Source organism: Manis javanica, chromosome 5 (assembly GCF_040802235.1).
Source record: "Manis javanica isolate MJ-LG chromosome 5, MJ_LKY, whole genome shotgun sequence".
Lineage (NCBI taxonomy): Eukaryota > Metazoa > Chordata > Mammalia > Pholidota > Manidae > Manis > Manis javanica.
The window spans coordinates 48,680,504-48,699,427 of NC_133160.1; the positions used below are offsets into that span (position 1 = coordinate 48,680,504).

The following is an 18,924-nucleotide window of genomic DNA, read 5'->3' on the forward strand; positions in this document are numbered from 1 at the left end:
GAGGGATGAGGAGGCTCCCATGGCTAAAGGACAGAGAAGGAGACAAACAGGGGAAGATGAACGGAGATCCTCGGACTGGAAGCAGACCGCAAGGAGACAAAGGGTGTCCCCGATGATCCTTGGTGGTCTGTGGAAACTCGTATATGAGTCGGAATTTCTTAGAAAGTGTGGGTCGTCACTCAGACTTCTCTAAGAAGGCAGAGTGCCGGAGTCACGAGGAACCTAGTACTAGGAATTTTAGGCGGAAGGAACGGAAGGAGGAAGAGAGGGGTAAAGGGAGCGTTTGCATCTACAAAGGAGTCACCTCATTTATGGCTGTTGGAGGAGGGGCCTGAGGGTCCGCCGCAGCCGTGAAGGCCTGAGGCGGGGAGAGTTCCCTCCTCGTCCCCAAGCATCAGGGCCTTGCCGGACGATCACGGTCAATGGTGGTGCGATAGCTCAGGGAAGAGCGGCCCGCTCCAGGGGAAAACTTACCCAAAGGCCAAAGAGGAGTGGTGAGTGTGAGGAGCGAGCGCCGGAAAAAGAGGACAAGGGCAAGCTGCTGTTGGTGTTGGGGGAAGACAGGGCCCAGTTGGGGTGTCCCATCTCCAGGGTTTCAGCACCAATGAAAGGAAGGAGTGACACACAGTAGCAATTCACCAGAGAATTCCACTTTATTGGGGCAAAGTACTAGGTTATATAGGGAGGGACATAAGGTGATTGAGGTGTCACTTCAATGGGACTGGTGGCTATTGGCCAGGTGCTGGGATTGGGGAGGGGGCGAGAGGTGATTGGGCCTCGGGTGGCGCCGGCAGGAACCGAAGACCCAGAAGAGAAGCAGGAAGTTCGCCATCTTATGGGTGGGGGCCCTTCAGACATGGCTTTGGACATTTTGACACATGGACTGGCTATGGCTGGCTCTTCTGGCACCTTGGGGAAAAGGCCTGGAAACTGGCCTCCTGTGTATTCCTGGAATAGCAGAAAAGTGACCCCCCACAATCACAGTTATTTACTTCTACAGTTCTTGTGTCCTGGAAGTGCCTCCTGGCTGTAGCTTCCATGTGATGGCTGGAATGGATGAGCTTGAGCTGTGGACTTAATCTGTATGGACTTTGAACCTAGCTGAATCCTCTAGCTTGAGAATTATCATGATTGTGTTACTGTTGTCAACAACAACAAAAAAAAACGCTTAAAGAGAGGCCTGACTTTGATTGTTCTGCCCAAAGTCACGAATCCCAGAAGACCACCAAGGAGCCAACACCGATGCAAAAGCAAAGAGCCTTTATTCGAGTTAGCTCGAGCTCAATCTCTCATCTACACCAATGCAGTGGCAAGATGCCAGAGAAAGAGAGAGCAAGTTTCAATACCACAGAGATTTTATGGGGTTCTAGGGCAGTTGGTGGGGTGATGGTCGTGGCTCTGGCTGATTGGCTGGATCTGGGGGTAGTTGGTGGGGTGATAGGTCGTGGCTCTGGTCAATTGGCAGGGTCTAAGGGTGGTGGGTGAGCTCCTTGCTGACTGGAGAAAGAGACCAAGCTCCGATTGGGTGAAATAGGATCCAGGTCCCGATTGGCTGAGGTAGGATCCGGGTCCCAATTGGCTGAAATGGAATCTGGGAGCTTGCCCTTTCACTGATGTTTGGTAAAAGTTTTATGAGCTATCTAGCATAGTTGTTAGGAATGAGTAAACAAGTGTAGAAACATATTTTGTGCTAAGTGAGGGATTGTGCTGTAAAGTACATTTACTCAGTCTGCATAGGCTGAATCCGCTGGCTTGAGGATTATCAATAATTTATTGCTGTTGCTATTGTATGTTATTAGATAGGTATGAAGAGTGGGAATGAGTAAATTGTAAGGCGAGATTTCTGGAGGGGTGGCCTATGGGTAAAAATGTAACATTTCCAGAATATCTCGCCTGGCTTTAGTACATTTGCATATCAATAGGCTTTCAGTGGTGGAAAGAAGTATGGCTTTAGTGCATTTACATCATTCCTCAGGGGTGGAGAGAAGTTCATCTCCATATCAATGGGTAATTACTTGGGCAATGGAGGGCTTACCTGTACCTGAGCGGTGAAGAGGAGAGCCATTTTTTGGCTTCTTCCATAGCAGAGGAGGGAGACAGCCCAGACTGCAGTTTGTGAGCAATAAATGGGTTTTAAACTTTATTTCTCCCTTTGACTGATTTCAGTTTTTAGAGGTATTTTGCCCTGGGATTTCCTCTCCCTGGACTCACACAGCTATCTGATGAAAGACATTCAACTAAATTTTCATAATACTATGATTACACATGAAAAAGATGAGTAATTATTATTTAGTTCATTTAAAATTTTCTATTTATACCTAAAAATATCATATTGCTCTTTTCCTCCCATCAAGGTTTACACACAATATTGTGGTTGTTATGTCTCTTTTGTTCTAGAGCATTCCCTCATTTTCTTTAATGACTAATTTTTTTTGTGGAGACCAGGCATATTGTATTATATGGAATGTTCTATATTTTGTCTTATTGTCCTAGTAGTATCATTAAAATTGTTCCTCTGTCCTCTGGAAATTAAATTCAGGTCAAAATATTTTGACATTAAATTTATTTTTAACCTTTTTATTGTGAAACAAGACATAAAAGTGCACCAAGCAAAGATATGCAATATAATGAATTACTACAAAATAAATAACCTGTATAGCCACTACCCGGGTCAATATAGAGACCAGCATCCCAGAAACACCCAAGTACCCCATCACAACTATTTACTCCTCCCTCCCATCCAACATGATCACTGTTCTTATTTTTATGGAAATTGATTCCTTACTTTCTTTATAGATTTAACAGGTCAGCATGCAGTAAGTGCCATGATTTAGTTTTTGTTGTTTTTAGTTTTATGAGTAAAATCATATATTAAGCATTCTTTTAGTAAACGGACGTATGAAATCATCAGTGTGCATATGAATAGCTTTAGTTCACTCATTCACATAGCTTAATTGGAAGAGGATAACATAATTTATCTTTTCCATTGTTTATGGCCTTTTGTGTTATTTTGCATGTTTGCTGTTATGAATAATGCTACCATGAACATTCTTGTGTATGTCTCTTGGTACACATGTGCATGCATTTTAGCCAGGCCTACCCTCAGAAATATATTATTGGCCCAGAGAGAATGCATATGTTCAACTTTTATAAAATGACAGTCCTTCAAAGTAATTATACACCAGTTTGAGCTCCCACAAACACTGTATGAGAATAACTGTTGCTATAAATCCTTGTTAACACTTGGTGTTGGCAGGCTTTTTAATTTTAATCATTCTGGTGGATGTACAGTAATATGACATTGTGGTTTTATTTGCATTTCCCATTACTAGAAAGGTTGAATCATTTCATATGTTTATTTGAGCCTTTCTACATTTTTTTGTGAAAATTCTGTTCATTTTTCTCATCTTCCCCTCCCTTTTTTGGATTACTGTATTTTTCTTATTCTTCTGTAGGAATTCTAAATATATTTAGGTTATGAGTCCTTTGTCAATTAGTATATGGCTATAAATATAACAACAGTGTGTTTTGCCTTTGTCTTACTGTTCTGTTGATGAACAGATGTTCTTAATTTTGATATAATCAAACCTATCAATCTTTCTGTTTTTGGTTACCTTTTTTTGTGGGGGGGAGTCTTCTTTAAGAAATCTCTTACTCCAAATTATAAAATTATCCCATATTAGCTTTGTTATTGTTTTGCCTTTCACAGTATCTACAGTTTACTGGGAATTGATATTTGTTTATGATGTGAATTAGAGGCCAATGCTCTTTTATTTATGTGGCTATCCAATCTGTCCATCACAATTTATTCAAAATAACATTATTTTCCCACTGCTCTGCAGAGTGACCTTGTCATAAGTCAAGTATTCATATATGTGCTGTTCTGTTTCTGTGCTCTCTTGGGTTCCACTGATGTACTTTTCTTTCCTTGTACTATATAAGTCTGGGGAGAGGAAATCCCGGGGCAAAATACGTTGAAAAACCGAAATCAGTCAAAGGGAGAAATAAAGTTCAAAACCCGTTTATTGCCCACAACCTGCAGTCTCGGGCCGTCTTTATCCTCTGCTCTGGCAGAAGCCAGCCAGCCGGCAAGCCAGTCCCCTCCCCTTAACCTCTCAGGTTCAGACACGCCCTCAATTGCCTTGACATGTGCCCTGGGAGGCTGATCTCTATTACATCTCGGGGGTTATTTTTGGCTGCTGGTTGATTTTAGCCAGTGACAAGTCAGGGAAGAGGTAATCTGATACGCTCCCTGCTGGTCTTCATTTGCTAGTGGTTGTGTCCTACGTAAGACAAAGCATTTGCTGGTGGACACTCTTGTTGGGTGCCAGTAACAGTGCCCTATACTTGTCCCTTTAGTTCTGAAGTGGTAAAAACATTATTTTTTGCTGAGGGTTTTAACCACTCTTTGTTGGTTCCCTTAATCTGAACCACAAATATGCAGTAATTTTTTTATTCAACTCTTTTCAATTACTCCTTTGAGTGTGCCTTTTTTTTCCTGCCAAGAATGTGACTGATAAAATGATGGGTAAGACATAGTTTTTATTCTAAGGAGCATACAGCCAGGTAGATGAGAATAACATAGCTATCTGTTATGGAATGAATTGTTTCTCAAAATTCAAGTTGAAATCCTAACCCCAGTACCTCAGAATGTGATCGCTTTTGGAGATAGGGCCTTTAAGAGGTAATTAAGGAGGTTAAATGGGGCTCTAATCCAATGACTGGTGTCCTTATAAGAAGAAAAAGAAACACTGGGGCTGGCGCGTGCAGAGGAAAGGCCATGTGAGGACACTGTGAGAAGGTGGCTACTAATCAGCTAAGGAAAGAGGTCTCAGAAGTCTGCCAATACCTTCATCTTGGACTTCCAGACTCCAGAACTTTGGAAGAATGTTTGTCATTTAAGCTACCCAGTGTGTGGTACTTTGTGATGGCAGCCTTAGTGAACTAATATGCCATCACAAAAGCCAAATATGAAAAATAACAATTTGTTTCGTGACTCTCAGAGGAAAGAGCTATCACCTTTGGGTGTTAAGGGAAATCCTTGTGGAGTTGTTTAAATTGGAATGTGAAGGTTGGAGAGAATAGTAGTATCTACCTCAGGATTCTGAGGATTAAAGTAGGAATAAATATAGATATAAAATATAGTGTCTCAGTAACTATTGAATAGGTTTGTAATTTATAAGAGCACACAGCTGAACTCAGACCTGGGTTTAGAACTGTTTTCTGATTTCCTGTGACCCACTTCCTCCATGCTTAGGTTTGTTCTGATATTTTAAAGTCCTTAATTCCCCAAACCCTTGGGTTCCACTTAGTTCTTGGGGCTCTCCATCCTCTCTCATCTCTTAACGCTCAATTTTGCCTTTGTAATAGCCAGTTTCTAAGATGCTCCCAATGCTCCTTGCTTTCTGGTATTCATGCCCTTATGTCTTCCTCCACAGGGTATCAGGTGTGGACTGTAGGACCCATGTGAACAGCTGACAGTGTGTGGCTCCCAAACCTGGCTCATAAAAGGCATCGATGCCTCTGGTTGGTCTCTGGGATCACTAGCTTTGGGGGAAGCCAGCCACCATGCCATGAGGATACTCAATCAGACCAGTTTAGCAGCTCACGTGCAGAGGGACAAAGGCCTCCTGCCAATTTGCTAGCCATGCAAGTAAAAACCGCCTTGGAAGCAGATCCTTTAGCTCCAAGATGCCTGTGGTCTCAGCTGATTTGACTGTAATTTCATTAGAGAGCTGAGCTAGAACTGCCTAGCCAAGGCATTCCTAAATTTCCTGACTGGAAGCTTTGAGAATAGTTGACATATTTTTTTAACTATTACATTCGGTTTGTTACATAGCATTGGATAACTAGTACATTTATAACCTTCCATCCAATATACAACTCTTTATTCTGCCTCTTTTTTATACTCCTCTTCTAACAAAACAACTAAACTAACAGCAAACATAGATTGTTCATACTGCTTTCTTCTTGGATGCCTACCTTTTCCTTCTTGCCAGTCCTCCAAAGGCCAGCTCAGTCTCCATCTCTATACAGCTTTTCTTGACTACAATATTTTGAGTCTTCCTTTCGGTAGTTCATCATTGCTATCTCTGAAGTATTTACTATCTCATATCATTTAATTATTCCACACATTAATTTGTAATGATAGATGATATAGATTTCCTGTTTCCCACAGCACATAGCATAGTGCCACACATGTAGCAGCTACTCTACTGAAATGACATGTCTAATAGGCCACCATTTAGCAGAATAAAAATTTGAGACAACACTACTTTCTTGTTTGAGTTGCAGAATTATTGTTTTTGCTAACGATTGGAAAAAGCAACTTTCAGACTCATTGTTTTCATCGTTGATTAAAAAGTTTTAGAGGTATATAGGATATGTGTTTTACATACAACAGGGAAATTTGAAGCAGGGATAATAAAATATGCCAAGGGCATATCATGTGACAAGGGTCAAGACAACAACCTGCAGGTAGCAAATGAAATTGTTAACAGGATATTGTGCCCTACCCAGCAAGAATCCAGTCATCTTTCTGTTCCTCTTTATACAGTTTCCTCTCTTGGAGAGAAGTATTACTCCAACTTAAGAGTTCCTGAAAGACAAAAAACTATGGCCAGTAGAAGTGGAAGCATGTTTTACTGCTAGTAAACGGTTTCAGGAATTCATTTACACTTTGACAAGAGAAAAAATTTTGGAGTAGAGACTGCCATATATTGCCAATTAAGCTCCAAACCATTGCTTAGTGTATGTGTAGGAGGCATTCAGACTAATGAACAGGTGTCAAGAGTTCTCCAGAGAAACAGACCAATAGGAACAATTGACTCCATCCATCCATCTATAGGAGAGATTTATTTAAGAATTTGGAATTGGCTTATAGTATCATGGGGGATGGCAAGTTTAAAATTTGAAGGGTAGGCTGGAAACTCAGCATTTGTATGCTACAGTCCTGAGGCAGAATTCCCTTTGTGAGAAACCTGTTTTTTGCTCTTAAGGCCTTCAACTGACTGCATGAGGCCTATCCATATTATGGAGTGTGGTCTGCTTTATCTAAAGTCAACTGTTGGTAGATGTTATTCCCATCTACAAAGTATCTTCACAGCAACATCTAGATTAGTGTTTGCACAAACACATGGGCACCACAGCCTAGCCAAGTTGACACATTAACCATCACAATACTGTATTTAAGAAAGTGGGTTTCTTTGTGAGATTTGATTTTTCCTTCCTGCACCACTGTATATTAAACACTAGTATTCCAAATGTTCTGGGCATCCCATATAGCACAAACTTAGAGACACATGCTATGAGTTCATCACCAACATAACCATTAGTAATAAAATCCTGTCTAATAAAGTACAGAAATACAACTTAGAAATTTCCTTTTCTATGGGTATCCATTTAAAAAATTATTTATGTAATATTAAAACAGGGAATCTAAGTAATGTTACCCATTACAAAGGTTAATAAAATGCTTCCCATCGACTTAGCTTTTAAATAAGCAATAACACATATTCCCAGAATTTCCAAGTTATATTCTCCATGAAGTCTAATAAAATTAATTCAAACCACGTTTTTATATCAGAGTTTTTTCCCCAAAGAAGTTATATGCAAATATGATCCATAACTTTCACCATTTACAAGGTGACAGAAAAAGATGAAAAACCTCCAAGAAGATAACTTCATCACCCCCAAACTTCCCACTTTAATGAGTCAGATTTGCAAAATTCTGGGCTGCATAGGCCAAAGGATGGACACAGTAATTCTTAGGATTTTATGAAATACTGGAGATGTTTGAAAACTCTCATGCAAAAAGCCCAGTCATATCACTTTCCAAGTCAAATTTTACATATCAAAAGTATTTTCTGATGATAAAGGTTGCATGCAGACCCTTACTCATTTTCCCTTTACTCAACAAAAGGCTGGTAGCATCGACTAGATCAAAGAATGACAAGGGCTTATGAATGTGGCAAGTCTTTGGGAGTTTCTCCTATTCAGTTAGTGCATGACTATTGTACTTTAGGATGATTGAATGAGATCTTTTTTGCTGAAAAGTGACACTCCAGAAGTAGAACCAAAAAGTACAGTTAACAGCCAAACTGGGTTTTTGATTTAAAGACTGTAAGGACAATATAAACACAAATATAAACACAAATTTATATTTCCTTATTCGTTCATAGTATCAGTATCCATATCAACTATTTAAAGTCTTGAAACCAGATTGTTTGAAAAGTTTTATTTGGTAGCAGAAAAGTATCTACAGTCAGATCTTTACAGAAGAAAATGTGCAAGAAGGGAGAAATAAACTTATACATTAGATTTTGTTGATGAAATGTGGGATGATTATCAACAATTGATTTAGGTTACAAGAACTCATACAAAACCATCTTTTTATGTAAAGGAAGAAGAAGCTTTGTTAATCTCTTGACTAAATATTTTGTTGAAACTTGTAATAGACATTATACTAAACCTAAAGAAAGATTCGACGAACGAAAGTATTTCATGTTGTAGTAATACATAAATATATTTAGTCAGATTAAAACCAATAATCTCTACAATCCAACAATTGATTTTTTATCATATCAAGTCCATGATGTTGACAACACTCATTAACACCATGGCACCATGGCTTTTCATTTCATAGTTGTATTCTAAATTACATACAGATTTATATATATCAGATGTTACTGACAATAATTTTTGTTGTAGGATATATGTATCTCTTTCTGTGGAGCCACTTGTTTTGGTCATATGTACAACCCCTCTCATGGATCTGATTGCTTATCTGACAACAGAAGGCAAGACCTACCAGAATGACCCACAGGATAGGAATACAAGCATCAGCCCTCCTTGTTTCTAGACTTTTAAAGACTTTCTATTCATGCAGAACAGTAATCCCAATATTCTCAACAGGCCAAAGAAAGAGGCACTAGGAGTGTTTGGATGCATCTAAGAATTACCATCAATGTCTATGGTATAGTGTACAGGCATAGAAGACATTTTAACAAAATGTGAAAAATATTGTTTTTGCTAAAGGGTGAAAGCAGACAACTTTCCCCCAGTAGGAGAAAAAAACAAATATTGGTGTTCAATTTCTGGTTTAAATGCATTTATGACTGTGAAGATCGTGACCCCTCATTAAATATAAAGAGTCCAGAAGAAACTATGACTGATGACCTTAATGTACACATATAGCAGTATTTCTATATCAAATTAAATTTAGTCTATGATTAAATACAATGCTATATATACACATACACACTCATAGTACCTTTACAGAATTCTCTAAAACACAGTAGCTTATATGGTATTGATAAAAATAAAGATGAAAATGGGTCAACTAGAGGGTAGTTAAAAACCATCTTTTCTAGCTTACTAAGTGATACCTTCTGAGGGTTAAATAGCTTAAATCATTCAAGTAGGAATTTTTGAAAGCAGAACTGTGCTTTAGTATCCAAACCTTCATAAAATTGTTTCAAAATATGCAGTAAAAGGTAGATAACATCAAACATCTGGCAGAAAAAGACCTCTGATTTATAACATGACTGTCACATCATTAACGAGTGGTTTTCAACCCATGCCTGGCCAAAACAGCTTCTTGGAGGTGATCAGGAGTATTAAAAGGGCTTGGCTCAAAAATTTTTAAGCCTATATTTTAAAATTTAATAAAAATGCACATTCAAATGTGTTATATACTCCTCTATTTTACCGTAATGGAGACTGATTATTTATTAAGTTCCACTATCAGGATAATTTATTTTTATATAAGCTCAGGAACACAACTTAAGCTATCTCTACTTAAAGAATCTCCTGAAATGTGTGTTTGAAACCTGTTATTATCTGTAGTTACTTAGGTTTGTGTGAATCAAATTTTCTTGGTAGTGTGCAGATAAAAAAAGGTGTAGTAATAAATTGGCTGCTGAGGTTTTCTGCTAACTGTAACCCCAGTTTCGCATTTGCATTATTCTGAAATTTATTCTTGGTAATGCGCTAAGATAAGCAAACATAAATGTAAACTCAAAATACATTTATACCAATAAAATGGACTTTTCAGGATTTATATATTGCAGTTACATAAAATTTTATTTAAAAAAAGATTCTAGTGCTAAAAATGTTTAGAAAATACTGCTCTATGAGAAACTCTTTTAATTTGTTAATACAGTGCCTAATGTGATTTCATTTTCTAAAACAGTGCCTTCCACATTTCAAGACTTAAATTGTTCTGCATAATAGGAAAATTTCTACAAATTAAGAGTGCTGCAGGTCTTCAGAAAATGGGGAGTAACTTACAGAAAATTAAGGAAAATTATAATAAAAAATTAATAATTGCTTTAGACTCCTGTGACAGGCAGCTTCAAATAATATTTCTATTTTTGAATAATGGCTTATTATGTCCTATATCTCAATATGTTCATCCTCCACATAACACAGTTTAGTACCTTATACATCAACTGTGTTTTGATAGTTTAGGCACATTTTAATGATTTTAGATTTTACTTTGTGGTTTCATTATAAAAGAGTTTGTGCACACCAAACTCAAACAATTTTTTTAAATTTAAAAATCCACCTCGAAATTCACTTCTGGGTCTTAGCTTTTTTTTTAAAAAAGAAGCAAACATTTAAATGCATCAAATGTTAGTAGTGTACAATTCAACTTGTTATGAACATTTTTAGTTTGTGGACTGGGGAAATACACCCATTACATTGATTAGGCACAGTACTATATGACCAAGAGGCCAGAAAATCAGGGCATATTTGTGTGCTCAGGCAACAGAGGTCTGAAAGGAGGGAGTCATGCCTCAGCTGTGGGTGCTCCTGTCTTTATGCCCCCTCTGAAAACTGTTAGTAAGTCTCAAATCAATATAAACAGACTGTATGAAACTTAGTTAACAAACAACTGTACTTGCTTTCTAAATTAGATTGCAAAGCCATGACAGATAAATATCATTGCAGTCTCACCATATATAATTTGTAGTCTTGATACCCACTTCACAGGACCACGTTATAGTTGAGACAGAATTATATGATTCCTCTGGTGGTCTAAAAAAATCTGACTGGAAGAGGTCCTTGACTGTGAGATCTCACATTATAGCAAGGCTAAAGTATTTCTTAAATTGGGGCAGTGAATATAAATCACAGTATAAAATCCTTAATTCTTTTACTGGAAAAGCAACATAAGAGAATTACTTATATAGCACCTATTTTCTTTTTAAATGAAGATATAAAATATTAAATTGCATAGGGACTTAAATATAAGGCCAAGAAGAATATTCAGTTTTATAAAATCATAGGAAGGGCACTATGGTGTCAAAAGATAGTATTTCTTAGAGTAGTAAATCTGAATTACTGTCTAATTAAAAATCACAGTATGCTGCTATAACTAACAGTGAATGTCAACTGTTTAATCAATTCCAAACTAGAAACCACTATTAGGACTAACAAGAACACAGTTCAAGCTTGTTGTCTAAACCTGATCAGTGCAATAGCACATCAGTGCCTGGGACGTACCTGATTAGTTATATAATCTACTTCTGCAAATATGTGAAGTTTAACACTTGTTGCTAAGTGGGAGAACACATCATCACACATGTCACAGTGACTGTAGGCTTACTTACAGTGTAATTTATCCAGCCTTTCCAAGGTGTAAGATTCCACCTGGCAGAATCTTCACTCAATGAACCAAAAACACTACAATTAACAAAGTGTAATTAAGTTCCACCACTGAAAACTAAATGTGCATGAACCAGAGAACTAGGTGCTTATCCTCAGCATTCTGTAAGGCAATGAATGATGAGTCCAAGTATACTCTTCGTTTAAGCTAATGGTTATCACTTTCAGTTAGAAAGGCAAATACTGACTCTACTTCTCATTTTAATGTTGTTAGACTGTAGTTTAAAGAGCAATTCCCAAATCTAAAAGTAGCTTGGTTAACTTAGTACTGTTATATAGAGTAGTGTGAGGAAAAACAAGAACTCCCAAAGGAATTATGTTAAGGAACATCTGGGAATACCCAAACCTATGTTTTAAATGAAAAAGTGCATAAATACAGTAATACTACAAGTGTGTTAACTATGGAACAAATGTTTCTCTGGGAGCTAAAAGCAATACTATTTTCCCACATTATTTACATGTTATGAATTGTTCAGATACCACACAGCACCATTTACACTCTAAATTGCTTGATTATGCCTGAAAGGTCCTTTGACTTCAATTCTACTTAGTTGAAGATCTACCTAGAGTAGAAGTGTCAAGCCATCTTCAGTCAAATAAGATTTATTTTTACAATTCAGTTCTCTATTGTTCAGAACAGCAAAGCAGTATTTTCATTTCACACTCTTGGTTGGCGTTTCAGATTCTGAGGACTGTCTCCCATCTGTCCAGGCTTCCCGAGTGCTCTTTAGAGCCAGGGTCTTCTGTTGGTCAACCACAACATAATCCACTCTCTCATCTGCTACACTGCTGCCTGACCCACTGCTCTTTTGCTAAAAAAAGCAAAGAAAAACACATAAAGTCGCACATATAAAGAAGTCCTTCTGGGTGAAATTCAGTCTTAAAAAAGATACACACATACTATGAATAACTCTTGAAATTCCATATGTCATTAATAATATTTCCTCAGTTTACCAACACAGTCAATTAACACATATTTTTATGTTACATTTATCATATATACTGTATTCTTAAAGTAACTTGGAGAAAATAAATTTCTTTTTCCAAATTGTTACATATCTCCCCAAATTTTCCAATATATTTATTGAAAGAAATCTGTAAGTGGATCTGTGCAGTTCAAACCCATGTTGTTCAAGAGTCAACTGTTATGTAAGAATTTAAACTAATGCTCCCAACACTGATGAAATTCTTATAAAACAGGGATAGCAGACACCTGGTTCATCTTAAGATACACAGCTCTTGCTTACCTTTAGTCTTTAGCTTACACTTGACTTTTCAAGTACTGAGAACATCATGTATCAGTATATATCTTTAGAGGTTAGAAATGTTTTTTGGAAAACAATATTTTAAGAACAGCAAACTAAGCAGGCTCCTAAAATACAAGTACATATTAGCTAAATCAATGGAAAGTAAGGGAAATAACCAAGTTGTGATGGAAACAGAGGAAGCAGAGAGCTGTTGCCTTTAGGATGAATGTCAATTTCAGCACAGTGATCAGGAGCCTAGGATGGGATGGCATGCCAAAACTGAACCTGAGACTACCTTGTTAAGTAGGGACCCTTGGAGGGAACTGAGGTGGTCCTAATGTGGTGGCATAGCCTGATTCTTAACAGAAGCAAATGCAAATCCTTTCTGAAGGAAATTTAGGTCTGCAGGATTCCTTACAGATATGCTCAGAAAAATGAATTCACAAAAAAATATATAAAACACACAAGAAAACAAGCTATCAAGAATGAGTTAACAGGATCAATAAACACAGATTCAGACCTTTGAGGGCTTTAGATAGACACTGAGATTACTGCATGAACAGTATAAAATGTTTCAAGGAATTTAAAAAACAAAACTAAATAAAAGGAACAAAATAACAAGAAAGGAATAAGAAGTTCTTCAAATGAACTTGGCATATTTGAAAAAAGCAAGTAGAACATTTTAGAAATGAAAAAATAATTGAAATTAAAAATTAAATAGATGGGTTAAACACAGGAATCGAGAATTAGTGAGCTTGGTAATAGAGCTAAAGAAAGTATCCAAGTACATGCAAAGAGATGATAAGATAGAAAATATGAAAGAGTGGTATTAGATATGGAAAACAGAATGAAAGTTCTAACTAATGTCTAATCTAAAATCTCAAAGGAGCGAATAAAAAGGATAGTGGGAAAACAATATTTAGAGATCTGAGAACTTTGAAAAATTCATAAAAAACAGGAATCCAGGAATATAGTACAACTTCTACAAAACAGGATAAATAAAAATAAATCTATGTCTGGATGTCTAGACACATTGTTGTGAACCTGCAGAATTCCAAGGATACAGAAAATATCTTAACATCAGCCAGACAGAAAAGACAGATTGTGCATAAAGGAACTGCAACTAGACTGACAGCATATTTTTCAAGAGGAATAGTGGAAGCTAGATAATAGTGAATATATCTTCTATGTTGAGAGAAACTGTCGATCAAGACTTGAAAACTCAAAAAAATGCTTTTTCAAGAATGAGAGCAAATGAAGATATTTCAATTAAATAAAAACTCCAGGAACCACTAATACACCTCCTCGAAAGGAACTTCTAAAGGATGTATTTCAGGAAGAAGAAAAGTGATTACAGAAGGAAAGTCTAAGATATAAGAAGGAATGATTTTAAAAAGCTGGCAAACACATAGGAAAATGTAAATAAACACTGCCTAGATAATAAGAATACTACTACTACTATTGTCTAGTTTGTGGGTTTAACAAAAGGAAAAAACTAAAATTTTGGATAAAAATAGAACGTAAGTCAGGAGGAGAGTAATTTGTGCTAACAATCCAAAGACAGTGAAGGCAATAATTAACTTCAGAATAAAAGTTAGCAGTTCAACAGTAATCACTAAAAAGAGTAAAAAGGGTATAACTTTCGTGTCAAGGAAAAAAATTAGTCTCCCCAACTTTGTTATTTGTGATTTATGAAACAGTATTCAGTAACAGACTACTAAATCTAAATTAAACATACTGATAACAAATTTCCCCCAAAGAGATACGATTCGTCAGGCTAAAACTAATGTGCTATGGTGAACTAATTTCACTTACTTTGCGTGGTGGTGTGGATTTCCCAGAATCTAAATCTAGATCTAGGTATTCCACCTGCTTGTCTCCTTTGGGCTTGATCATAGGACTGCTTCCTCCATCAAGACTGTTGCTGCCAAAAAGATTCTGAAAGTATATTACAACAAAGTCAACTGTCAGGTATTTATGAGACATCCTGCTTATCTTGTTTGCTATCTACAAAGCCTACATATTTATTTCAAGGGGACATAGCTTGAAGAAATGTCTGCTTAGAAAATTAAGTAATCAGTTAGTGTTGGGGGGAAATAAGTAATGTTAAAAAAGTGATTGAAATTTAGAGCAAGCTAAAAGTAGTTTCAGAAGTCAAACTAGGTTGAAATGAAGACTGGGACACTGAGCTAGTTAGTTGCAATGGCTCAACCCAAACATTATTAAAATGACATCTGTTTCAACAACAGTCCTTACATTCCTTGCTTTCAAATTAAATTTTGAGAAAAGCTTTATATTTTATTTAAAGACTTTCACACTAAAATTAGTTGAGAGTAAGTATATTAACTACAAGCTCTGAATAATGATGACTCTACTGGCAAAGTCTATTTTGTTTCAACCATCTGGAAATTTTTACCACTTATCTTCTCTGTCTTCTTTTAGCCTTATCCCTCCTGTCCTAATAAGAATTGTACAATAGAAGGACTACTCTCTAAAAAGAGATGAAGAAAAAAGGGAGATAAAGAGAGCAATAACCAACGGCAAAAAAGCTTAAGACGAAAGGAGAAGATGAGATGAACTTCTGTCCCTAAATACACCTTTACCCTAATTATGACAATCTCCTAAGTGCGCTCCAACAAGTGACTGGTTTCGGGGCCTTGCCACTTGTAACCTCACCTAGAAATGTTTCTGATTTCTCATAAATGAGACTATAATTCAGTAGGGACTTTTTCATCCTTGCGCCTTCTGTCAGGTAGATGTTCACATACTACCTCACTCTTATCACAAAAATAGTGATGATATAATGAACTTAAAAATTCACACTTGTTACAATGAACAAAACCACTTGGAAACTGCATAAACCTGGTTTTGTTGGTTGTTTTATATTGCAATCCATTTCTTTTTCTTGAGGTTAAACACTGTATGCTGTGATTTATAGGAAGGACAATTGGTAGAAAAATACTGAGTTTATTCCTTCATTTGTAAGCAGGGTTGCTGAGAGCTCACGTGGATAGTTTTTTTTATGAATTAGGAAAAGGTGCCTCTTCCTCTGGGGTGACCCAGCTTTCTGCCAGGGCCCACAGCTTGGTGAGAGGGACATGGTCTGGGTTGCAAGCACACATGAACACAGTATGTGTACAGTCTGTGGTACATTCTCCATTACTGTCTGCATGGTGTTTATGCAGCAAACCACCTGCGTGACTGAACATAGTGGCCCTATTTGTAGGAACAGATTTTTAAAGCAAATTTATCAACTACTGCTAATAAAACATTAAAAGAACATTGACAATAACATGCAGGGTACAAAAAGTGTCATCAAGTTTTGGTGCTTAATGAATAAAAACATTCATTCCTCTGCCCCCTTTTTCTAATTCATGAAGAAACTGAAATTTTTTCTTTGAATGACTCCATATTTCATTCTCATGTAAATCAAGCAGGAATGTGTGCGTGTGTGTGTGTGCATGCGTGTAAAATTTTATATTCAAATGTGACCAGCAGAAGACCCCACACCTGGAACGTCCTTTATTGGAAATGCTTTGAATTGTTCACAGTATTGCAAGGCAATGAAAGGAAGCAATTTCACATGATGTACGTATTAATATCAGTAAGTTGTTCCTACAGAAAATTTCTCAGAATTGCTAAACATTTTTGTCTAGTTATTACTTTAACTGGAAAATTTTTCATCTTTAAGTATTAGTCCTTACAAGGAAGTTATTTGCTCTTCATATAATCCCAAATGGCAATGGCTTGTCTCTGTGTTCTAGCTTTTAACCCCGTGTTTTCCCAAAACAGTTTACAAAATCCTAAGACTCTAGGAGCTATTTAAATGTTTTGTGAATAAAAAACAAAACAGAAGAGCACACAGAAAAATGAAGTGGTTTTTAAAAAATCCCTTTAAAAATATGTAAAACTTTTGAATATGGTTTTGTTGTTTTTGTCACATAACAGTATTTCTATGTTTAGTAATGCTGTACTGTCACCTGAGTTTCAGGAATTACTTTAAGGGCTCACTTCACAAATGCCTGACTTAGGATCTTGGTCTAAATGAATAGGCAGGGTAATCAATTCACTGTTTCAATAGAGCCTGTCTGCTCCAAGGCTACCAGTATGGAAAATGTATCATCAATGTGTAGAACTTCATCTTCATTGTACACATATACCAGATTTGATCTAATCCTGTCTCAACTTCTTTAAGACTAATCTTTACTGACTTCATCACCATAAGCACACACACATTAGGTCTCATGAACATTTGTGGTATTCCATTAATACACCAAGTTCTGAGAGGTACAGGAAATACCGCTCGAACTATCACACTGCTTCCTGAGGAGGAGCTGTCTGGACTACAGATGAGCCCTTGCATTTGGTGGCATGAGGAGGAGGAGATGGCACAGCTGACTTTCTCCTGCGAATGGCAGGCAGATATTTTCACCTACAACATTTTTGCTTATCTAGGGACCTAACTAAGTACTTGAGAAGTTCACCAGCTGGTTGGTTATTTAGACACCTCTACTGGTAGGTGACAGTACCTTTGTTTTAGTGTTATGAGGTATAAAAGAAAAACTTTATATTTTTGTTTCTTTTGACCTTTTGATTATAATGTTTTCCTTTCCAGTCTTTTCTGTTCACCTAATACTCATGACAAATCATACCCTTCAAACTTTCCTATTATTAATCCTTTCTAAGATTTTTATAGTTTTTTACTATTTTGTGCAAAATGGCACTCTTCAGTGTCTCAGAAAATTACTTTTGTAATAAATTCATTCAACCCCCTATAGATGAAAATTGGTGTACTCTCTTTTTTACTGACTGATTTACTTAGACTTTTACCAGAGTCTATTTACTTTAATGAGGAAAAATATTAAGTTAATAAAAATAATAAAACACCACTCATCAAGCTGAAAAATTGTGAATCCAAAAGCAAAAGTCAATTGATAAAAATTGGCCTGCCTTGGAAAATGAGTGAAAACATTATTGTTATGGGTAGTCTGTATTCTAATTTGAGGCTGACATAAATATTTTACATTATCTTGTTAATTTTTGAACATGTTATTGATTTGATATTTTTTAATTAATTAATTAATTAATAATTTAAGCACCACATTAAGCTTTTCTTATCACTTAATTTTGTTCTCTGACAACATACAGTTGGTTGTTAGGAACCTGTTTTTAATGTTAAGTCCATTAAAGACATAAAACTATTTTTTAATTTAATAATTTACTGACAGAACTGGACTTGATGTTTTGAATCTCTAAATGGGATTGCTTTAAAGAAAATAAAATCACTAACATGTCACTCATTCAAAATTTTAACATGAGAGATTTGCTTATCCTGGGAGATACTGCCTGGCTATGCTCCAGCATCTACTTTCCTTTTTCCCACATGAATGGGATTTTTAGCCTGGCCTACTGTCTGTCCCTCAGATCAAAGACCATTTTCCAGCCTCTTTTGTGTCTTTGTGACCATAGACTAAGTTCTACTCAACAGTCTGTACACGGCAGTTCCAGGAACCTTCTTTATGAGGTAGTATCCTTTGCCTCTTGTCCCTTTTATCCACTCTGCAGCTTGGAATGGGAATCTGTGGGCTGAAGCATCATCTTGTTCTATGAGGATGTCAGCTATACCCAGGGGACGGCAGACTGGAGAGCTGGAAGGGGCCAGAATCCCCGAGGGCTCTGTAGAACAGGGCTGTCACAACACCCCTGGATTGACTCTCTCTGGACTTTTATGTGAGAAAGAAACATCAGTCTTAGGTCATTGTTATTTGATTATTTTCAGTTACTCAGAAGGAAACCTAATCTTGACTGATATGCTTCTCCACTGAGGTATGAATCACTGAGCAAGCACTGAAATTGATTTAAGGGAAAGCAAGAGCAAAGTATTTTTAAAAACTAAAACTGGTTTGTGTTCTTCAATATCTAAAGTAATTTTTGTCAACTACCTAATTTCTGGGGAACATAATGCTTACCACTATTATAAGATTTTTGTGCCTTCTCATAACAGAGC

The 18,924-nt window shown here is 36.7% G+C and overlaps 1 protein-coding gene across 13 annotated transcripts in view; it reads right to left on the reverse strand.

Annotated features, from left to right (window-relative positions):
* Positions 1-8,221: 8,221 nt before the first annotated feature.
* The window catches only part of GAB1 (GRB2 associated binding protein 1), a 158,136-nt gene continuing 147,433 nt past the window's right edge, over positions 8,222-18,924 (reverse strand). For all 13 annotated transcript variants that reach the window (XM_073236996.1, XM_073236998.1, XM_073237000.1 and 10 more), the window contains 2 exons: positions 14,733-14,855; positions 8,222-12,482 (listed from right to left, as the gene is read on the reverse strand). In XM_073236996.1, the coding sequence (XP_073093097.1) occupies positions 12,324-12,482; positions 14,733-14,855 (282 nt within the window). In that variant the 3' untranslated portion in view covers positions 8,222-12,323. The remainder of the gene's footprint in view (positions 12,483-14,732; positions 14,856-18,924) is intronic.